The sequence below is a fragment of the Dichotomopilus funicola genome (genome assembly GCF_033296635.1).
Source record: "Dichotomopilus funicola strain CBS 141.50 unplaced genomic scaffold C8A04scaffold_69, whole genome shotgun sequence".
Classification (NCBI taxonomy): Eukaryota; Fungi; Ascomycota; class Sordariomycetes; order Sordariales; family Chaetomiaceae; genus Dichotomopilus; species Dichotomopilus funicola.
This window is the reverse complement of record NW_026944090.1, coordinates 39,192-61,349: the sequence shown is the minus strand read 5'-3', so window position 1 is coordinate 61,349 and position 22,158 is coordinate 39,192. Positions and strand designations below refer to the sequence as shown.

Genomic DNA, 22,158 nt, shown 5'->3' with positions numbered 1-22,158 from the left:
TGCCCCGCAACAGGTCTCACTCAACTGGGATTTTAACCCAAAAACAGGAGGAATCGAAGATCTTGTCTCGGTTGTCTTCCTCCTGTTTTTAGCTTTGACGAGGCTTGACCCAACGTGCCAACCTATCGGCCTCCTTCCTGGTGACCCAAACGGGATACTCGCCTCGCCTTAAGCGTGGATTCAAAAGGCAATCTGGTAGCCTACCTGATTCCCCTTTCAACACCACAAGAGTTGCACTTTTCAAAGGCGGTATTCGCTATCTTTGGTAACAAACGCCTCTTTTAAAGGTACACAAAAGTAACAAGGTATCCCGGAGGTAGGAACTACCTTTCACCAGTACCCCTATCAACAAGGTCCACCAGATAACTACCAAACGAAACACGCCCATCACACCGCCATCCGATCATGCCGTCGTCCACGGCCGCCGAACTCACAGCCGTCCTCCAGGGCGCGGCGGCGGTTCCCGAGACGGACAGCACGATAGCCACGAGGGCACACTACGCGCCGCCATGGGCCGACGTCAGCATCATTGGCATCGCGGGGAGCTCCGGGTCCGGCAAGTCGACGCTGTCGCATGCCATTGTAAAGAAGCTGAACCTGCCTTGGGTGGTTATTTTGTCTATCGTGAGTGGTTCGGGCGGTCCGGATAGAGAAGGGAACGTGAGACGCGGTTTGCTCATGGTTTGCTCATGGTGTTTCTGGCTGCCCGTAGGACTCATTCTATAAGAGCCTGGACCCGGAATCTTCCCGGAAGGCGTTCCGGAATGAGTACGACTTTGATGCGCCCGATGTAAGCCGATGCCACTTGCACACATGTCGCATTCCCATGCACTCGGCTCATCATCATGGCAGGCGATCGATTTCGACGCCTTAGTAGACCGCCTGCGGGACCTCAAGGCTGGGTAAGTTGGGCTCGTGCCAAAACCTTCCTCGCCCCGGAGCCATCGCTGATGATGATGCCCGCTGTAGCAAACGGGCCGAGATCCCGGTGTACTCGTTCGAGAAGCATGCCCGAGTAGACAAGACCACATCCATTTACTCGCCCCATGTTTTGATCCTGGAGGGCATCTTTGCACTATATGATCCCAGGGTGCTTGCGCTCATGGACATGAAGGTGATTTCTGTTTTGGCTGTCCCAGGTGTTACAAGAATGTTTCCTCGGCTGACTCGGGTTCAAGATCTTCTGTGAAGCCGACGCAGACACCTGTCTTTCAAGAAGGAGTATGTTCAGAAACACGCCCCCCTCTTCCAGGCGTTGCTAATAGGATTGACAGTACTGCGTGACCAGCGGGACCGTGGGCGAGATATTGAAGGCATCATCAAGCAGTGGTTTGCCTTTGTGAAGCCAAACTTTGAGAAGGTGAGTGTGCATTCTTCCTACCACCCGTGGGCATCGTACTGAATGTCAACATCGGATGTAGTTTGTCGATCCCCAACGGAAAGTGGCCGACATCATCGTCCCACGTGGCGTCGAGAATCATGTTGCCATGTGTGAGTAGAACAGCGCAAGCCTAGCAGTCAAGTCGAATCAGTTCTGACCCTAGTAGCGATGGTGGTTCAGTTCATCCAGCAAAAGCTGCTCGAAAAGTCGACACACCACCGCGCGGCCCTGACCCGCCTAGAAATCGGAGCACAGTCGGAGCCGCTTTCGGAGAAAGTAACGGTGTTGAACCAGACGCCGCAAATGCAGGCCATGAACACCATCATCCACAACATCGATACGCCGAGCGAGGACTTTATCTTTTACTTTGACCGCCTCAGTGCGCTTCTCATAGAGCAGTCAGTTGCCCATGCATTCTACTCTACCCCCCCCTTGTTGTTCTTCTCAATCCAAACACTAACAGTCGTCAGAGCACTCAACAACATCCCCTTCACACCCTCCTCCATCGCCACCCCGCAAGGGCTCACCTACGCCGGGCTGCGTCCCAAGGGCGAGGTATCTGCCGTTATCGTGCTTCGCGGCGGGGCTGCCCTGGAAGCCGGGCTACACCGGTGCATTACGGACTGCAAGACCGGCCGGATGCTAGTGCAAAGCAACGTGCGGACGGGCGAGCCGGAGCTGCACTATCTGGTGCTGCCGCCCGACATTCACCAGCACGAGGCAGTGCTGCTCCTAGATGCGCAGATGAGCAGCGGCGGCTCGGCACTGATGGCCGTGCAGGTGCTGGTCGACCACGGCGTGAAGGCCGAACGCATTGTGCTAGTCACGTACAGCGCAGGTAGGATGGGTCTGCACCGGCTCACCAAGGTGTTTCCGGAGTTGGCGGTCGTCGTTGGGCATGTGGTGCATGATATTGAGGAACGCTGGGTCGAGAAGAAGTACTTCAGGTGTTAGATGCTGATGGAACGTAGGTGGGATAACAGGGGATAGAGTGAGGAAAGAGAGGTGCATCAGGATTGCATAGCCTGGCGTTTGTATTTCCACCGGGCATCTGGGCATCACAATCTGAACATCCGAACATTTTGGATGGGATCTCTGCTTCCTGCGTTTGGCTTATCTCGCGTCAAGTCGGGGTAAAACCCGACTTACCGTCTGCATGCTGCCACTTTTTCGCGGGATTTTAAAAACTTCTTCACACGGCGCCGCTCTCGCGTCTTCGCGTCGGTACGATGCTCGCTCATAAGTACCTGGACGTGGCTATGTCGGCCCCATCGGCTTCCGAGTCGGGCCTTTAGAAGTTCAAGAAGTGGGTGGAACAAATGAAATCTGGAACCCCTGGAAAGGCGGCCTCGCGGCAACCTCTTCCGAGTTCCCAACGCACGCTTCTCTTGCGAAATACAGTGTAGGCACTGTCTGTGTTCGACATTTCCATGACCGAAATAAAGCTGATTGCTACAGTGCGAGCACCCTTTCAATACCGTCTCCAACAGTGCTGATTCAGGGCCACCAATTCCTGTCAAATCCCAAGAAATCAGCTTGGCTGCTACTGACGTCGTTAGGTGGTAAAGTGCCGATCCCCCACCGTTGGGAGAACTCAGCTGCTGTGGTCTTGTCGGCGCCGTCTTCCGATTTGAGATTTGCATTTACGCACTCGTTTCCTCGCAGAGAACCCCTCTTTGCGCCCTTTGTTGCGCCCATATTACCAAGAAGCCCGTCCGGGTTCTTGTTGTTTTTATTCTCTCTCTTTTTTACAACCATTCCCACTCGCTCTGCCCCGCATTGGTTTTTTCTTGTTGGTTGTGGTTGTTGACGTCACAGAACTAAACACCAAAACTAGGGCATCACGATGTTAGGAGCCCGAGTCGCCCAACAAGCGGGTCGTCTGGGTCCTCGGAGTGCGCACTTGACACCACGGCACCAATGGACGAGAACACAGAGCCAGTCGTTATTTACGAGGGCGCGGAGTAGGACCGGATCGGCGACGCGAGAAAAGGGTGTAGCGGCGACAACCGCAAATGCGACTACAGCAACGGCTAGGGCAACGACTGCAACTCAGCCAAAGCCGCTTTTCCCCGCGCCGTTAGTTCTCGCGCGCCACCTGTCCGGCAAGCCGCTCCCACAACGAAAGTCGAGGCTCCTCAACTTTGGGTACCGCGCTGCCGCTGTGTTCGGGAGCACCGTGGTCGTACTGGGACTGGGAGTGGTTGGTTTCTTCCTATACGATGCCTCGACGTACCACCTGCACTCGAGCCAGATGGACGTCGATATTGCGGCGCTAGCGATCAGCCCGCGGCGTGGCGGCCCCAAGAACCTCCCGATCCTCGAGTCGTACATCGACGATGACGACACCGAAGAGATGCGCCGGCAAAAGAACAAGCCCCGGCTCGTGGTCCTCGGCGGGGGGTGGGGAGGGGTAGCGCTACTGAAGGAGCTGGCGCCGGAGAACTACCACGTCACGGTCATCTCGCCGACGAATTACTTCTTGTTCACGCCGATGCTGCCGTCGGCGACGGTGGGCACGCTCGGGCTGCGGTCCTTAGTGGAGCCGATCCGGCGGATCATACACAACGTCGGCGGCCACTTCCTGCTCGCACGCGCCGAGGAGGTCGATTTCTCGGCGCGGTTGGTCGAGGTGGCGCAAAGGGATGCCAACGGGGTCGAGCAGAGGTTCTACGTGCCGTACGACAAGCTGGTGATGGCAGTCGGCTCCGTCACGAACCCGCATGGTGTCAAGGGGCTGGAGCACTGCCATTTCCTCAAGGACATCAACGACGCACGGGAGATCCGCAACAAGGTTATCCACAACCTGGAGCTGGCCTGCCTGCCGACCACGGTAGATGAGGAGCGTAAGCGGCTACTATCGTTCGTGGTCAGCGGCGGCGGGCCGACGGGCGTCGAGTTCGCGGCCGAACTATTCGACCTGCTCAACGAGGATCTGATCCACCTCTTCCCGCGGCTCCTGCGCAACGAGATCTCGGTGCACCTCATCCAGAGCCGTGACCACATCCTCAACACGTACGACGAGACGCTGTCCAAGTACGCCGAGGACCGCTTCGCGCGCGACCAGGTCGAGGTGCTGACCAACTCCCGCGTGAGCGAGGTCCGGCCGGAGTCTATCGTGTTCACCCAGAAGGACGGGAAGGGGAACGTAGTCACCAAGGAGCTCCCGATGGGTTTCTGCCTGTGGTCCACGGGCGTGTCCCAGAACGAGTTCTGTAAGACGGTCGCACATAAGCTCGGCAGTGCGCAGACCAACCGTCATGCCCTGGAGACCGACACGCACCTGCGTGTCAACGGCACACCCCTCGGCGACGTATATGCCATCGGTGACTGCGCGACCGTGCAGAACAACGTCGCGGACCACATCGTGACTTTCCTCCGTTCCCTGGCCTGGAAGCACGGCAAGGACCCGGAGAATCTGCAGCTGCACTTCTCCGACTGGCGCAATGTGGCCGAGCAGGTCAAGAAGCGCTTCCCGCAAGCCGTCGGCCACCTCAAGCGCCTTGATAAGCTGTTCGCCGAGTACGACCGCGACCAGTCGGGCACGCTCGAGTTTGGCGAGCTGCGTGAGCTGCTCAAGCAAATCGACAGCAAGTTGACCAGCCTGCCGGCTACCGCCCAACGCGCGCACCAGCAGGGACAGTACCTCGCACACAAGTTCAACAAGCTGGCGCGGGCCACGCCAGGCCTGCAGGCGAACGAGATCGTTGAGGGGGACCTCGACGCGGCCGTGTACAAGGCGTTCGAGTACAAGCACTTGGGCAGCCTAGCGTACATCGGCAACTCGGCCGTGTTTGATCTAGGCAAAGGTTGGGGGATGGCGGGCGGTCTATGGGCCGTGTATGCGTGGCGGAGCATCTACTTTGCGCAGAGCGTCAGCTTCCGGACGAGGGTGTTGATGGCGATGGACTGGGCAAAGCGGGGGCTGTTTGGGCGAGGTGAGTCTTTTTTCCCTTTGTTTTTTCCCCACCATGTGGGATGCCGAGGAGAACGTTGACGTGCAATGCTAACCGCTTATACCCATTGCAGATCTAATGAGCTACTAAATCGGCAGTTCCTAGCCATCTAATCCCTCAAATTAACTTTCCATTTTTGGTTTCTTACTTTTTATTTTTGTATTTATCTTTCATGTATGATCTGAAGTGGCTTTTTTGCGAGAAAGCGATGGCCCGGTTAAAAGGTCCATTTGGTGTGTTCTTTTCTGTACATCGTCTTTACAGCGCATACCCGGCGTCGGAGTCGGAGAAAATATAGAGATCTTGGGATTTTGTTGTTGTTGTCATGTCCACGTATCTCGCCATGTCCCTGTCTCACATAATAAAAAGAACGGCAAGATCACGCCTGGTTCTGCGGATTGTGAAAAATCTCGTTCACAACCCAGGTAGTCAGGCACCTATTTTAGTGTAATTGCTATGGTGGTCCCTGTGACGGATTTAAGATCACAGAAGAGGCAACATTGGATGGCTGTTTGGAGATATCGTCGAAACTGCATTTGTATTACGTCGATTACAACGAGAAATCCTTGTATGTCCACTTCTCCGTAACCTTGGTCTTCGCCTGTTTCCGGAACGGAATCTTCCTCCGACTCTCCATCTTCCCGCGAACCAACATGCTGCGGTAGCGATCCTTGAGTAAATTGCCCTCGGGCTTGAGCAGCCGAAGGGAATCCTGTAGCTCATCGGGCAACACCAGCTCCAGATCCTTCTCGGGCAGCTTAAACTTGCCCAACTGCTTTCGCCGCAGTTCAACCTCGTTATCGTCATTATCGTCGCTCGCATCGCTCATCTCGATCTTTTCCAGCGCCATTTGCCGCTCCTTTTCTGCCACCTCGAGCGCGATCTGCTTGATTTGCTCCTCCTGTGCCCGTTTGCGCTTCATGGCCGCCTCATGCTTGGCCTTACGTTCTTCCTCCTTGCGTCGTTTGATCTTGTTGCGCTCCGCTTGCGTCTTGCGCCGTGGTCGCTTGGCCTTGACGCTCAGCTCCTCGCCCGCACTCTCGAACCCTTCCCACGCCGAATCGTCTTCCCACTCTGAAAGATCTGCCCGGGCCTCAGCCGCTTCTGCCTCCGCTGCCGACCGAGCCGCCGCCTCTTTCTTGATGCGCTCTGCCTCAAGGGCCTCGAGCCGCTTGCGTTCCTCCTCTACGGCCTTCTCACTCTCTAGGATTAGCTGGTCTTGATAGTCGTTGAAAGCCGGGTTGTAGCTGTGTCCGCCTCTTGGCTTGGGTACCGCGGGTATCGCTTTCCCGCTAGCGGCGAGAGAGATGGGCTTTTCGTTAAGCGTCTTGGGCTTATTGACCTTTTCGACTGTGGGGAGGAACTGCTGGTCGTCCGTCTTGGGCTCCTCCTTGGGCTCGGCCCACATGTCATACTCAGCATCCACCACTGCGACTGTTGAGTCATGGTGTCCATCGGCGACCTTTTTTATCCTCGCGAGTTCCTTATGCGTGACATAGGTATTCCGCTGCCGTTTCACCGGAAGCAGTCCATCTGTTGTCTTGTCCCCTGCCCGCTTGCGCATCGGCACAGCCGGGACCGCCGAGCGTTGTGCAATGATCTCATCTGCCTTCAACCCCTTGCTGATGTGCTTTGAAAACCGTTTTGGAATCGCGGAGTCGCCCGTGACATCGACAGTGAAAAGATCGGCCGACTCTTTTTCAGCAATAACACCACTGTTTATCGTCGTCAGCAGCAGTCGCCGGAAGTGTGAGTTTGCGCAAAGCACAATACTACGTACCCCTTTATTATCTGGTCGTTGAGCTCCTCGAGACCGTGCTGGATCTCGGAAATGTCGACGTTCTTGCGCCACGCTTTCTTGCCCTTCCTTGACGGTTGTTTGTACTGTTGAGGGGCATCTGGGTTGCCCGAAAGAGGGCGTAAGACCGGCATCGTCACGATTGATTATGTGGTTATGTGGGAGCAGGGTGTTGTGTAGCCGTTTCCCGTCCGCGGTACACGATCGCTTCCTTGAATTGAAGTTGCCCGGTTTGATTCCTGATTCAAGAGCTGCGAACTGAATAGTGGGGTTTCACTCAAAATTTCGGCGGACCAGGGGGCAGGATAACGGCCGATAAGATAGCCTCGCCCCGGCAAGCTGAGAATCCTTGCTGGGTTCTGCCAGCTGGCGAACTCGGCAAGGGTGAAAGCGGGAGCGACACTTGCAGCGCCCCCCTTTTCTTGGGGCATGCGAGCTGGGCTGGATTGCTGCCAGGTGCCGCCAGCCTTGACGCCTCAGCACATCGTTTTGCCGAATCAACGAAGCCGCGTCGTCTTGCATTCTTTGCGCCAGCTCATACGAGAGCTCAAGTTTTGGCCTCAATAGGATTATATTCAACCCGCGTAGTACTACGAAGCCTTACAGTACCGCCAATACATTCAACACGACGCCGTCGTCTTTGCCGAACCCCTCCTTCGCATCGCCGCGCTCCAACACCACGCAACCCAATCTTCCCTCGCCTCAACACCGCACATCATGGCGCAAGCAGGAGCTGGCGGGTCCTACAACAACCCGCTGAAGAAGTTCAAGTAAAAACCTCCCGCCCGAATATACCCATAACTGTAACCCTGTGTCCTCTAACCCTCCGGACATAGGCTAGTTTTCCTTGGAGAACAGAGCGGTATGCGATTGCACGGCAACGTCCCAGCCGATTAGAGACGATATTTGCTAAACATCGATGGAACCAACAGTTGGCAAGACATCGCTCATCACCCGCTTCATGTATGACTCGTTCGACAACATGTACCAGGCCACTATCGGCATCGACTTCCTCTCCAAGGCAAGTCAACGACGCCTTCTGCAACTAGCCCTCGCTCATAGCTTGTTAACTCATTGCCACGACAGACGATGTATCTTGAAGACAGGACAGTGCGGTTACAACTCTGGGATACAGCCGGGCAGGAACGATTCAGGAGCTTGATCCCGTCCTACATCCGGGACTCGAGCGTGGCGGTAGTGGTATACGACATCTCAAGTGCGTGTTCCTTGCTTTCCCGCTGCGCAAAGTTTCCTGTTCCTGGAGAAATCATACGCTAACCAATGGCCCGCTTCCGAATCGCCTTAACTTACCTCAGACGCAAAATCATTCGAGAACACACGGAAATGGATCGACGATGTGCGCGCGGAGCGGGGTAACGATGTGATTATCGTGCTAGTGGGCAACAAGACGGATCTTAACGACAAGCGAGAGGTCACGACGCAGCAGGGCGAGGAGGAGGCCTCGCGCAATCAACTTATGTTCGTTGAGACGAGCGCCAAGCTTGGCCATAACGTCAAGAACCTCTTCAAAAGGATAGCCCAGGCCCTTCCCGGCATGGAGGGTACCGATGCTGCGGCCCAGGCGTCGAACCAGATGATTGACGTTACGACGCCTTCCAACCAGACTCAGCAGGAGGGATGTGCTTGTTAAACGGCGGGTTAAGGGGGTGTGGGGGAGAGTGGAGGAATAGAGGGAAAGAAAGCGGGCATAACGAATGAATTGAGTTGCATGACAAAGTCAGGAGAATGGACCACGTGGAGTTGGATGGAGGCTCGTAGCCTGGGGGGTGCGTTTGCATCAGCGTTACATGAAATCAATCTAATAATATGTACTCCATACCCGCACTGTGTTTGGCATTATATCTATTTTATGAGGCCAGGCCGCCCTTGGAAGGGTCCTTTCGCTTTGCCTTGGACAATGAATCATGCTGGCAATTCCGACCAACCCGTGTGATTCTGTGTTCACACCCCCCGGTTTTAGTTTGAATATACTAACTTTCTGGCTATAGGATTAAAGAGAAAACCATCTTTTTACTAGCCTCCCATGAACGCCGATTTCGCCATTTCCCCAACCGATGGTGTCTATTGAGGTATGCATCTCGCGGAAGTGGACATATGCCCAACGAGCTGATGGATGGATGTAGGCCTGAAGGCTCTGCAGATCCCTTTGAAGCGGAGGGCGACCCTTCGGTACGAGGCCGCTGTCGCTTCTTCCTCACGGCCGCGTCAGGCGTGTCGACAACCGCTTTAGCCGAAAAAAAGATGAATCGATGAGCAAATGAACGGATGTATGGATGCGCGGTAAGTAGCTCCGCCGCGGGTATCATCAACAACAGCAAACCGCCGATCAGTCGGTGTCCATATCGTCGTCGTCGTCGTCATCGTCTTCATCTCCCTCGTCCTCGTCGCCCATACCCCCATGCATATGCCCGGCCATGGCCTCGGTAATCTCCTCCACCCCGCCGTCCGTCCGCACCCGCAGGCGGCGCACCTCCCCACCAAATGCCTTGGTCTTCTTGCTGCCGCGCAGCGACGAGGCCAACTCCTCGCGCTCGAGTTCCTCCACGTCGACCCCTTGTTCGGCAGCCAGTTCGGCAAGACGGCGCTTCTCGCTGCCGCGCAGGCGGGGCAGCAAGTGTTCGTTGTCGGCGACAAGCTTGCGGGCGGCGGCGACCTCGCGAGCGCGCTTTCCGGCCATGCGCTTCTTGTAGAAGATGCGCTCGCGACGTGAACGGATCTCGGAGATACGTTCCATCACCTTGAGTGTCTTGGCGAAGAGCTCGCGGTCGTAGCGCACCGGCACGTTGCGCCGCGCCGCAAACTGGAGCGTGCTGTCGACCACCATCTCCTTGCCTGCGTTCTTGCGGTACGCCTTGGTCCACTTGAGTTTGCGTGGGTTGCGCTTCATCTTGAAGTTCTTGTGGCACTTGGACCGACAGAAGCGAAATGATTTCCCTGCAAACAAGAAAAAATTGGAACGTTAGTCTTCTCCCTTAACCCTTTTCTTCCATTGGTGTTGCCTCGTCCGGGAGCGAAAGACGTACCATCATTTCTCATAAAGGTGATTCCCTTGCTGGGCCATGCGGGCCGCCCGCAGAAGAAACAATTTTCAACACGCATCGTGGGGTCTCGTGGCCGGCTGTCGACAGGGAGGAGGGGGCTGTCGAGAGGGCGGGCTGTCTTGTCGAAGTACACAACCTCAACTAGGGGTTGAATGCAGCCCTCGATCTCGCAGGAAAAAAAATTGACCGCTTTTGCGGACAGGAAAAGAAGTGGAGCTAAACCCCACGCTTATCGGTCTTATCGACTATTGCCAAGGGTTAGGGTTTATCGTGTAGAATCCGCAAATATCAATTCGACCAAATGTGATGCACTCGACTGTCTAGACTTTTCATCCAATCGCTCAACAACATATGGCGGGTAGTGTTTTGACTGATTTAGGGTGTCGATATTTGATTCAATGTTTCGGCTCGTGCGTTCAGTTTTAGGGACCCATGCGAGCCGTAATTCCGCAAAGCACTCTTTATCCCGAGGCATATCCCACGCGACGAGAATTGAATGCCCTGGATTTAAATAAATATCCACGCCATCCTTTCCGTTAGAAAATTCGATTCCATCTTTGGAATCCTGCTCGAGGTTCAATTGACGTCGGTTCAGAAGGACGGTCTTGCCGTCCTTCCGTCTACCCAACCCGCTGGCCTGCATCATGATCTGATGCCAAGACCGTGGACCCACCAGAGGCCCTGTCAACGGTGTGGATCACCCAAGTTAGGCGAGGCGACTCACGAGACCAAGAATTGAAACTGTCAACAATGGCGATCTCAGGGTTCCCAAAGCTGAATGAGGAGCAGAATGAACCGGAAGGTCTCCCGCTGCCGAAGATTTGATGGCTCACCGTCAAACTCCTTGAGACTTTGCAAACATCGATGTTTCTTGTCCACCAACGGTCATGCGGTTCGGCGCGATCATGGCGTTTGGGGCTGACAACCCCTGCCGTTCGAAGGGCTCGCGTGCGACGTCGAGCGGCGCATGCTCAGGTCCAGTCGCCTTTCGACCAGAAGGTTTCGACAAAGGCAAATCAATACACTGGACATGGGTTTGAATTCTGGGGCGCTCTCGCTGCACTAGAAGAGACATGTACACTCTGTTGATACATCGGGAGGGAGATCTCAACCGAGTCTTGTTGACTCGGACCGTTGTCCTCAGGCTCAAGACAAGACGTTCTGGTGTCGGGTGCTGCACTCCACCAGATCCACTCCATCGCGGGGGTGGAGTCTGGGGAATGTGGAGCTTCATCGTGGCCGGGCCCACCAACCCCTGCCTTCGCACGCTAGCCGACGGCCATGAGCATATCTCGAGTTAAACTCAATATCAACTCGAAAAATCGAGTTCAAATGACAGTATGTTGTTCCTCTGTTGTCCAAACGCGGGATGAGGCTCGGCGGGCCGTGTTGCATCTCGACACCACCAAGCAGAACGACGGTCGAGAACCAAATCAGCCTAGCAACAATCGCCCTGGTCGTTTCCTACTCTGGACGTGGCCATGGCGCCAGGTCATTTGAGTCAAGGGCAAGGACCAAGCTCACTGGCAAACAGAGCCGGCATGAGTGCACAGTGACGTCTCATCTAACCCATGATTGGCGCTGGTTAATAGCGGCGACGGTTACCCCGCTCCGCACCTCGCTCGATGGCGTGGTCTGGGGGAGGCGCCCCCTAGCAAAGGGAGCAAGGACGGCCGTTTTGGGTCCCAAGGACGGCACGCCACTGCATCTCCGTTGGTTGTCAGCTGGGCTTTTGGGCAAGCGACGTGGTCCTCCCCAGCCCAGCGCGCCCATCTTGTGTCAAGTTGTTCATGCCCATGGAGTAATAAAGGGGCCGCCCATCCCTTTCCTCGGTTTCTCCTCTCTTGTGCAACACACCTTCTCTCCAACTAAGCATTACCACATCTTTCAGACCACAACAATCACAACACGCACAACCTACTTCTATCGAGAGTCTTTGAACACAAGTACAAGTCTCTTACAATCCTCTCTCGACACACACACACGATCTGCCATCCATCGCAGCTTTTCGTTTTGAAAAGGTAAGCGATATACTCTTTGCCTTAGTACGGTCTCCCTTCGTAAGGGACCCCGCACGTTGCCACCCGACTCAAGTGGCCTTTTTCCTCGCGCTCTTTTACCCAATCTTGCCAACATCCTTCATCAGTCCATCAACGAATACTAACTCTCGGGGTGGCTAGTTAGCACTTGACGACTACAAGAATAAAGTCAACCCAACTTTCACACTACCGTCAACATGCCTGTCCGTATTCCTGCCGCCACCCGCACTGAGGTTTGGTGCATGGGCGCCGCTGGTGTGTCGGGCCTTGCCCCTTTCTACCTGTTGGCACCTGGTGCCGAGGAACGTCTTGGCCGGCAAACCATCAAATGGGCTCCCCGTTGGGAGCGCAACATCAGCATGTTCCGTACCCCGGCGGAGCGGAGCATCCAACGCGTCTCGCCCCCAATCGAGCGTGCCGTCCAGAGGATGGAACACCGTCTTCCGCTGGAGAAGGCCGCCGTACGGACGGCGAAGACTATCGAGAGGAACTTCGAGCGGATTGGTCTCAAGCAACACTAGGTGAATGACCACGTCATGCATGATGTCACAAATCTGGAACACACCTTCGCTTCATCTCTTACGCCTCATCGGGCGTCCACAGGGGTTTTATCTGGGATGGAAATGGCCTTGGTTTCTTTACCACTCTTGTACATAAACCGCCTCCCCACGCATGCCGAGGACTTTGGTGCATAGCTGGCGATAGTCTCATGGACAGGGAAGGGGGGGAAGGATTGCATTTCCGTACTGGCTCTCATCGCTACGCTGTCGTCGGGCTTCATCCCGCTAACCAGCCGCGAGGGCCGCACATATGTACGCATATGCTGTTGGGATGACCAGCGCTGTGGGGTGGATGCATTTATCCCATCACCAGACACGCAAATAAATGCCGACTCGTTAACAGCGCTTTGAGCCAGTCCGAATGTGAGATGTATTTGGGCTCGCAAACCTTGGCCTGACTTCAAAAGATGTCTATGTAAAGGTATCAAATGTTGTTGAAACATGTTTCAATATTCCCATTGACGGATTCGGAATAGAAAGTCAACTCGGGTGACTGAGGTCAGCTTCCCCCCTCTGCTCACCTCATAATTGTGAATGTGCTGTAGTTTACTCTACGATCCGGCGAATGTCATTGAAAAGGAATAAAGCTGTTATAAAACGGAGGGACACGATCTTCATGTTAGGGTACCGAACCGTCGGGCCACAAGGGACACCTTCGATAGACAACATATTCGGCGTCATGCTAGGGCCATACATATGATACCGTGGACAAATGGAGGAGAAGCGCGGTATAATATTCGAAGAAACTCAAAATCATAATCGCCATGCCGTGCATAAATTCTCAAAGGCGCATTGCGGTTCGGGCATTGTATCTCATCGACTCCGCCGACGAATGCAAGTTTAAAGACTAATCTAATGGATGGGGGACGGTTTCTTGTCGTCTCCAAATTTGTTCTAAAAGGTGAAAGCGATCCTGTATTTAACAGGATCTCTTCTTGCCCAAAGGAAGGCAAGTATAATTTAATCATCCCGTAGCCTTTTTCCCCTTTCTCTTTTTTTTCCTTTCTATTTTTTTATTTGCATTATGTTTCCCTGCTTCTGACTGTATGTCTATTGCACACCCACTATCTGTTGTTGGATACTAGGAAGCCTCGAAGCTCAGCTGTCCTTGGTTCACCCGTGTACATTGCTAATCACGGATATCCAAGAGTGTCAATTGTGACATCTCTCGCTAATGTTGCAGGTAAGTGAAAGATCAACGAACGGATGGTGTCAAACGGGAAAGACGAAGATAGTTAAGTGGGGGTTTCATGATCGTCTCTGGTAGGTGATTCCGGCCGCTTTACGAAGTCCTTGGGGGAGGAGGGCCAAGGGGTCCTCGCTGACGTCGTTGGTGGGCGGGCAGAAACAAACTGCCTTCCAGGGTTGGCACACCTTGCTTGGCTCAAGTCGGGTCTGTCATGCCTGATTGAGGGCGGGACAGGCTCAATGCCACAGGTCAACGTCAGGAATTCGAAACGAACCACTTGTTCCTATCAGTAGTTACATGTGCATAGGGATTGAGACGTGGTTTTTGAGAAATCTGCGACGCCTGAATTTGCCTAGGATAAGTGTACTACCATAGTTTGTCTGAACGAGAAACTCATATTCGTAATTTGGCGTGTGCCGACTCATCCGAGGCCCCGGCCGCGCTTCCAATGGAAAAGAATTGAGACCGCCAAGGCCCGACAAATGCCCCACCTTTCCGAGGTTCCTTCTTCCCAGGCTTGCGAACCTCCAACTCGCAACTCGGCTCTCTCGAGGCGACCACAAGAAACGACACTGAAGACCCCGAGAAAGCGATCTGGGGTATTCGACAAGATGACTGCATCATCACTAAGCTCGTGGCTCCGGCTGCCCAGACCCAAGGTTTGTTGCCGTTGGCCCCTAATCGCCAACGGATTCATTGCTGACCAGCTTGTCACGCGACAATTAGTCCTTCTTTGGGTTCATGTCCCTCCAGACGGGCACCGAACTGATTTCCATCGCTCTTCTCTTCAACAAAGCCACCGGCATCTACGGTATCCTGACGCTATTCACGGGGTACTCGCTCTCAGCGCTCCAAATCACAGCTTACCTTGGCTCGATCTTTGTGCTCCTAACCCTTGCCGTCTGCATCCCGCACATCCGCCAACGGAGCCCCCTCCAAAACCTCGCGCTCGCGTGGGTCTACGCCATCGACACACTTGTCAGCGCCGGCTACACGGCTGCCTTTGCGACAACATGGTACTTGGCGTCGATGCATGACACCAAAGGTCCGGCGGGCGCAGAGGACGATGTGTCGTCGCCCAGCAATGGAGACGTGCAGCTGGATCCGAGCCAGGAGGCGCAGGTCAAGGCCGGGACCACCGTGCACGATACCGCGGCCAGCATGGTGCTCATTGTGGCGCTCACCCTCATCCGGATCTACCTTACGCTTGTCATCACAGCGTACGCGCGCATGGTGCTGCTGCGTTTTGTGGACGAACAGATGAGCGATTCTAAGGAAGTCGCGGATGTGTCGCCGGATCCGTTTGCTGTGGGCGCGCCGCTTGGAGAGGGTTGGAGGGGGAGACTTGGACGGGCGATGGTTTCGATTGGGAAGGGATACTGGTTAGGAGGCAAGAAGGAAGATGAGGAATGGACACGGCAGGTCAACTCCAAATTCAGGAGCACGAGGGATTGAATTAGGGATATGCCGCGGTGGGGTCGTGCTGTGGTACCGCCACGGAGCACGTGGTGTGTGTGGTGCGTGGTGTGTGTGGTGCGTGGTGTGCGTTGCTTTCACCCGGTTAGACGACGTATGGGGAGTTTATATTTTGCATGGCCGGCGTTTTCGGATTTGCGCAGTGCGAGGGACTCTACGAGATACAGATGGTGCAAAGAATACATATTACAGGCCTCTTGGATGACTACTTACCAATCCACTAATATTACAAACAGAGGGTGCGGCAGTATCTTTTCCGGCGCCCCCCGATGGCGATGTTGGGTCTGTCTAGCTTTACGGATGGGCTGGGAAAATCTCCACTAAACTGCTTCTCGAAGCTTGGCAATTTTTCACCGCCCTCTGCCTCGTCTCAGGTGCAGGGACAAGAAAAATACTCTCGCTGACGCCATTCCCGGCGGAGCAACGGCAAGAACAAAAGTTTCGTGAACGGCTCGGCGGCTCGGCGGCTGTCGGTCGGCAGCTTTGAGAGGATATAAAAAACGTGGGTGAGGCACTCGGAGTTGCAGGGCCAGGAACTCGGAGCAAGCGACGAAGTCGGCAGATGTGTGCTGCTAACAAAGATTGCCTTGGAACACACAGCGCCATGTTAGTGCAGCGCCGGCCAAGATGTAAAACCCAGCCCCCAGGGCCCAACAATGGAGCGCTGTCGAGGTCCATATGACAAAGCACTGTTGAAATCCCACGCCCGCAATTCGCTGGCCGGCTTGGGGATCTGGGCAAAACCCGGGATGTGAGGCGCTAGAGCGATCACGCAATCGTTCACCTCCCGCGCGGCGTGTCCCCTGCCCGACAAATTTGGGCGGTGCTGCGGGGCCGATATAGGGCCTGTGATTGCGTTCCTCCGACCTGACTCCTAGACCTCCACTCCCATAAAGGAATGGAGAGTCAGTGGCCTTGAGGGTTTTTACAAAACCACGGTTGCTTCCCTGTGATGTTGCACGCTTCCCCAGTACCCAATTCTACCCCGTGAAGCTGCTCAGCGATGGCGGACGTCAAGCTGAGGACGCCCGAAGAGGCTGGTGAGTTCGCTGCCCCTCCCCCACCATTCCCCAAGTTGGAAGGGGAAAAGGGCAAAAAAAAGTTACCCGCCCCGCAATCGGTGTCCTTTTTGCCCGTCAAGAGCTTCACACCAACGGCCAATGGCTACTGCCATTGGGGAACGAGGAAGGCCGTTTGGGGTGATGCATGAGGGAGAAAGTCTTTTGCAAGCAGCCTGGATACCTTAGTCTGAGCCGGAACTAACAATTTCAACCTGTAGTCGCTGCAATTGCATACCTTGCGAGTGACGTCGTTGTTTCGGTGCAACCCTCGCTAGCCTCCGAGTCGGAGTTCTCGAGCCGCCTCAAGCAGCTCGCCGCGAGCAAGACGCCGAGCTTGGTCGCGAAAACCAGCGATGCCGTCCCCGAGATCCAGCCCGTGAGGCATAACACCGACCCCCTCCTGTCGGTCTTCACCCCGATCCGCTCCGGCCGCCTGGTCTCGGTGACCACGACCTCCTCCATCCTCCTCTCCTCGGTCGCCCATCTCTACAAACTTGCGAACTTCCCCGTCGTGCTTCATGTAGCCCTCACTCCTAAGAGCTTCCCCGACTACTCGGCGATCACTTCGATCCGGAACTCGGGATGGACTTTCCTGCAGTCGTGGTCGTTGCAGGATGCCCACGACATCGCCGTCACGGCGCATGCCTTGGCCCTCCGCTCGGGCAAGGGTGTCATCCACTTCTTCGACCCCGCCTCTGGTGCTAGTGACGAGCTCATCGATGTCGCGAGCGCGGATGTCCTCCGGGGTCTTCTGAACCTTGACAACGTGCGGCGGTTCCAGTCCGCCCCTATCGAGGGGTCAAACATCTACGCCGACGATGGCCGCACCGCGCTCGTCTCGGATCAGCCTGAGCCCCTGGCCGTGGGAGCGATTGGTGCCAACACTGTGCCAGCCGGCGAGGCCGCGCTGGCAACGCCGACTATCACGTCTCAGTCCTCTGTGAAGTCCAGTCAGCAGAGCGCCGCTAGCTCACCACCCGTCCCGTCAGCCGCGACGACCATCGAGCCCACTGTCCCCGTTGTGTCCTCCGAAGATATCCACACATACGTCACTTCCATCTGGACTCAACTTAATGACCTCGTGGGCCGGCAATACCATGCGTTTGAGTGGACAGGGGACTCCAAGGCTGAGAGTTGCTTGTTCCTTTTTGGTTCGGATGCCACACTTTTCAGCAACGCCATCGCCCAAGCGCAGGCCGACGATTCCTTTGCTAACGCGGGATTGATTATCCCCCGGCTGTACCGCCCCTGGCTGGGCGCCAAAGTGCTCGAGGCCATCCCCAAATCCGTGAAGAAGGTGGCCGTCCTGGAGCAGGTCTCAAGGAAGACGACCAAGTGGGGCCCCGTCCTTATCGACGTGCTCACGTCCGTGAAGAGCGCTGCTGGCGGCGTGGACACCATTGTTGGCCACCAGCTTGGCTACATCTCCAAGGATACCGTGCAGCAAGCTCTCCGTGGTGTCTTCCAGAACCTCAGGTCCGACAAGCCGGTTCAAAACTTGGAGGTTGGCGAACGTGAGGCTCCCGAACACGCACCTGAGTACGGCCTTGAGAAGCCGAAGCTTGAGACAGCCTATACGAAGATCCTCGACCAGCTGTTCGGCAGCAGGGCTTTTATTGCCAACTCCCTGGAGTCGGATAACGCCGGTGTCTCCAACACCATCTCCGCCACCCCGGAATTTGGCTTTGGTTCTCTGCTCGCCAGGAAGGAGCGGAGGAAGAAGTTCCTGGGCGAAGTCAAGAACGCCGCGAGCTCCGGCCAGTTCCTAACCGAAAACCCCAAGCGGTCCTTGGCCCACTGGGTCGCCAACGCTGAGGATCCCAAGAAGGCTGACGCGGCCGCCGAAGATGTCCTTTCAAAGCTCTTTATCGACAATTCCAGGTTGTCCAGGTCGTTGCTCCAGAACAAGCACTTCTTCCACAGGCAATCCTTGTGGCTTGTCGGGTCCGATGCCTGGTCATACGACCTGGGTAACTCAGGTGTTCACCACGTCTTGGCATCGGGTGAGAACGTCAACCTCCTGATTATCGATTCAACCCCTTACTCGGAGCGTGCCGCTGCCGATGCCAACCGGAGAAAGAAGGATATCGGTCTTTACGCCATGAACTTCGCCAACGCCTATGTTGCGTCGACCGCTGTCTATAGTTCGTACACTCAGGTTCTCCAGGCTATGGACGAGGCCGACAAGTTCAACGGGCCCTCGATCGTCTTGGCCTACCTCCCCTACTTTGGCGAGCACGATTCCCCCCTCACTGTCCTCCAGGAAACGAAGAAGGCCGTCGACCTCGGCTACTGGCCCCTGTACCGGTGGAACCCCGATAACGAGAAGAAGAATGAGCCCAACTTTTCTTTGGATTCCGAGCGCATCAAGAAGGAGCTCAAGGAGTTCCTGGACAGGGACAACCGCTTGACGCAGATGATGAGGAGTCAGCCGCAGTTTGGCGGTGTCCTTTCGGAGGACTTTGGAACCGAGATCCGGGCGCAACAAAAGCGGCAGGCTAAGGATGCGTATAATCAGCTTCTTGAAGGGCTGTTTGGCGCTCCGCTCACGATCCTGTTCGGTTCGGACAATGGCAACGCTCAGTCCCTGGCCAAGCGCCTCGGTACAAGGGGCAGGGCTCGCGGTCTCAAGACGACTGTCTTGGCCATGGAGGACTACCCAGTCGAGGACCTGCCTTCGGAGGAGAACATTGTCATCCTTACGTCGACTGCTGGCCAGGGCGAGTTCCCGCAGAACGGCAAGCCATTCTGGGACGCCATCAAGGACAACACCGAGCTGGACCTGGCGGCGGTCAAGTTCTCCGTTTTTGCCCTTGGCGATAGCCACTATTGGCCTCGGAAGGAGGACAAGGTGTACTATAACAAGCCCGGCAAGGACCTTGACAGGGTGCTGGGCAACTTTGGCGCGACAAGGCTCGCGGAAGTCGGGTTGGGCGATGACCAAGATCCGGACGGATACCAGACGGGCTACGCGGAGTGGGAGCCGAAGTTGTGGGAGGCCCTTGGAGTGGCTAACGTTGAAGGGCTTCCGGACGAGCCGCCTCCGATCACCAACGAGGACATCAAGATCGAGTCGAACTACTTGCGTGGTACCATCGCCGAGGAACTCAAGGACACATCGACCGGTGCCATCTCTGCCGCGAACCAGCAGCTGACCAAGTTCCACGGCACGTACATGCAGGACGACCGTGACCTCCGTGACGAGCGCAAGGCCCAGGGTCTGGAGCCCGCCTACTCCTTCATGATACGGTGCCGTCTGCCGGGCGGTGTGTCGACACCAAAGCAGTGGATACAAATGGACGACATCAGCAACGAGCTTGGCAACGAGACTATGAAGCTAACCACGCGTCAAACCTTCCAGTTCCACGGTGTAGTCAAGGGCAAGCTGAAGCCGGCCATGCAGGCCATCAACAGGGCGCTCATGACCACCATCGCCGCTTGCGGTGATGTCAACCGGAACGTCATGTGCAGCCCCCTTCCTGCGCAGTCCAAGTACCATCGCGAGGTCTTCGCCTGCTCTCAAAAGATCAGCGACCACTTGCTGCCCACGACGACGGCATACCATGAGATTTGGCTTACCGACGACAACGACAAGAAGACCCAGGTCGCCGGAGACGCAGTGCAGGACTTCGAGCCGATGTATGGGCCGACCTACCTCCCCCGCAAGTTCAAGATTTCGATCGCTATTCCGCCGCACAACGACGTCGATGTCTACGCCCATGATATTGGGCTCATCGCCATCAAGGGTAGCGACGGTCACCTCGAGGGCTTCAACCTGTTGGCCGGTGGTGGTATGGGTGCGACGCACAACAACAAGAAGACCTATCCCCAGGTCGGCCGGAACCTTGGCTTTGTCAAGGCCGAGGACGTGCACATTGCCTGCGAGAAGGTCATGCTGGTGCAGCGCGACTTTGGCGACCGCAAGAACCGCAAGCATGCCCGCCTCAAGTACACGATCGACGACCTCGGTGTCGACGTGTTCCGGGGCAAGGTTGAGGAGCAATGGGGCCAAAAGTTCGAGCCGGCGCGTTCGTTCCACTTCGACAGCAACGTCGACACGTTTGGGTGGACCAAGGACGAGCACGGCCTCAACCACTTCACCTTCTTCATCGAGAACGGACGCATCGAGGACACGGTCGAGTTCCGGATGAAGACTGGTCTCCGGGAGATCGCCAAGGTGCATAAGGGCGAGTTCCGGCTCACCCCCAATCAACACTTGATCCTCAGCAACGTTGCCGACGAGGACCTGCCGGCCATCAAGAAGCTCATGGCCGAATACAAGCTAGACAACGTCCAATTCTCTGCGCTGCGCCTGAGCTCGTCGGCCTGCGTGGCCTTCCCAACCTGCGGTCTCGCCATGGCTGAGTCGGAGCGGTATCTGCCCGTGCTCATCTCGAAGCTGGAAGGGTGTCTCGAGGAGAACGGCCTGCGCCAGGACTCGATTGTCATGCGCATGACAGGTTGCCCCAACGGGTGTGCTCGCCCTTGGCTGGCCGAGGTGGCCTTCGTGGGTAAGGCCTACGGCGCGTACAACATGTATCTCGGCGGCGGGTACCACGGCCAGCGGTTGAACAAGCTGTACCGGTCGAGCATCAAGGAGGAGGAGATCCTCGCCATCATGAAGCCCATGCTGAAGCGGTACGCGCAGGAGCGCAACGACAGCGAGCGGTTCGGCGACTGGACCATCCGTGCGGGTATCATCAAGGCAACCACGGAGGGCCGGGACTTCCATGAGGGGGTAAGTTGTCTCTAACGGTTTGCTACTGTGTTTAGCTACTTGTTTTTCCTAGTGCTAACCTAAAACCCACTGCAGGTTGCCGAAGAGGAATCGGATGAAGAGTAATCCGTCAGGACCACCGATCAGGCGAGACAGTGATGCGAGAGTTTGTAAACCAATTGCACGGGTGGGTGCATTCGAGACTCTGGATGTGGACACCGAATTTGACGGTTCCATCATTGCCTTTGGCGTTGAAAAAAGATTATTTGCATGGTTTCCATATTTTCCAGGTTGTTTTTGGTTACCCGCTATTTCGTTGTCGATACATCATATCATACAATACATATAACAAGGTACCGTACATAACATTCTCGTCACTGGCCTGATCTTTTGCCCCCATAACCTTGTTCCCCCATATCGACCGGGGCCATGCTACGCGCGTATCGCCTGTGGTGCCATGGTTCTCGTTACCGCCGGGTTGGTGCATTTGTCTGCGGCCGAGACATTGTCATTCTCTCCCAGATGCAAGTCACAGCTCGTCGCGGTTGTGGGAGGTCGTTTCTTGGCAAAACTTCCATGTTTTGGGGATCAAGCGCCACCGATCTACGATCAGGTTGGCTGTTCCTGCTGGTGGAGTGGGGTTCGTCCTGCAGGGGAACACAGCCGCCCGCAGCAGTCTTGACCAGGTTGCCGGGACAACGCCAATGGGAACGAGGGACCAAACAAGGGCCAGGGAAAGAGCCCCTCTTGCTTGCGCCATTCGAAGCAGTCGCATTCCACCACGTCGTTCGACTCAAGCTTAGCTTGGATTTTCTGTCCAGTAACACAACCTAGCAGCGGTTTGGAACTTCCATGTCCTCGCAATTCTCCTCTTCTTTTCTTTTTTTACACTGGTATTTTTTGTGCCACTGATTCCCAC

General features: G+C 55.7%; 7 protein-coding genes across 7 annotated transcripts; 5 read left to right on the top strand and 2 right to left on the bottom strand.

Moving 5' to 3' along the window:
• Window positions 1–405: 405 nt before the first annotated feature.
• C8A04DRAFT_39570 (uncharacterized protein) lies at window positions 406–5,427 on the top strand (the record flags this gene model as incomplete). The annotated part of the gene is made up of 11 exons (XM_062784637.1): window positions 406–624; window positions 713–790; window positions 853–902; window positions 970–1,114; window positions 1,179–1,221; window positions 1,275–1,360; window positions 1,422–1,491; window positions 1,548–1,779; window positions 1,852–2,272; window positions 3,375–5,319; window positions 5,411–5,427. The coding sequence occupies 11 exons, from the start codon at window positions 406–408 to the stop codon at window positions 5,425–5,427; spliced, it is 3,306 nt and encodes a 1,101-aa protein (XP_062634207.1).
• Window positions 5,428–5,887: 460 nt separating this feature from the next.
• C8A04DRAFT_14601 (ribosome biogenesis protein Nop53/GLTSCR2) lies at window positions 5,888–7,269 on the bottom strand (the record flags this gene model as incomplete). Its single annotated transcript, XM_062778162.1, has 2 exons — window positions 5,888–7,052; window positions 7,118–7,269. 2 exons carry the CDS (start codon window positions 7,267–7,269, stop codon window positions 5,888–5,890), a joined length of 1,317 nt encoding a protein of 438 aa, XP_062634206.1.
• A 583-nt stretch (window positions 7,270–7,852) lies between these two features.
• Window positions 7,853–8,786, top strand: C8A04DRAFT_31605 (ras family-domain-containing protein; the record flags this gene model as incomplete). Its single annotated transcript, XM_062781808.1, has 5 exons — window positions 7,853–7,905; window positions 7,972–7,997; window positions 8,068–8,156; window positions 8,222–8,351; window positions 8,452–8,786. The coding sequence occupies 5 exons, from the start codon at window positions 7,853–7,855 to the stop codon at window positions 8,784–8,786; spliced, it is 633 nt and encodes a 210-aa protein (XP_062634205.1).
• Window positions 8,787–9,482: 696 nt separating this feature from the next.
• Window positions 9,483–10,255, bottom strand: C8A04DRAFT_39567 (ribosomal protein L24e-domain-containing protein; the record flags this gene model as incomplete). Its single annotated transcript, XM_062784636.1, has 2 exons — window positions 9,483–10,090; window positions 10,180–10,255. The coding sequence occupies 2 exons, from the start codon at window positions 10,253–10,255 to the stop codon at window positions 9,483–9,485; spliced, it is 684 nt and encodes a 227-aa protein (XP_062634204.1).
• A 2,178-nt stretch (window positions 10,256–12,433) lies between these two features.
• Window positions 12,434–12,757, top strand: C8A04DRAFT_14583 (uncharacterized protein; the record flags this gene model as incomplete). Its single annotated transcript, XM_062778157.1, has 1 exon — window positions 12,434–12,757. One exon carries the CDS (start codon window positions 12,434–12,436, stop codon window positions 12,755–12,757), a length of 324 nt encoding a protein of 107 aa, XP_062634203.1.
• A 1,839-nt stretch (window positions 12,758–14,596) lies between these two features.
• C8A04DRAFT_31602 (Inositolphosphorylceramide synthase subunit Kei1-domain-containing protein) lies at window positions 14,597–15,440 on the top strand (the record flags this gene model as incomplete). Its single annotated transcript, XM_062781807.1, has 2 exons — window positions 14,597–14,644; window positions 14,712–15,440. The coding sequence occupies 2 exons, from the start codon at window positions 14,597–14,599 to the stop codon at window positions 15,438–15,440; spliced, it is 777 nt and encodes a 258-aa protein (XP_062634202.1).
• Window positions 15,441–16,464: 1,024 nt separating this feature from the next.
• C8A04DRAFT_31601 (uncharacterized protein) lies at window positions 16,465–21,365 on the top strand (the record flags this gene model as incomplete). Its single annotated transcript, XM_062781806.1, has 3 exons — window positions 16,465–16,501; window positions 16,741–21,260; window positions 21,336–21,365. The coding sequence occupies 3 exons, from the start codon at window positions 16,465–16,467 to the stop codon at window positions 21,363–21,365; spliced, it is 4,587 nt and encodes a 1,528-aa protein (XP_062634201.1).
• Between the last annotated feature and the right edge of the window lie 793 nt (window positions 21,366–22,158).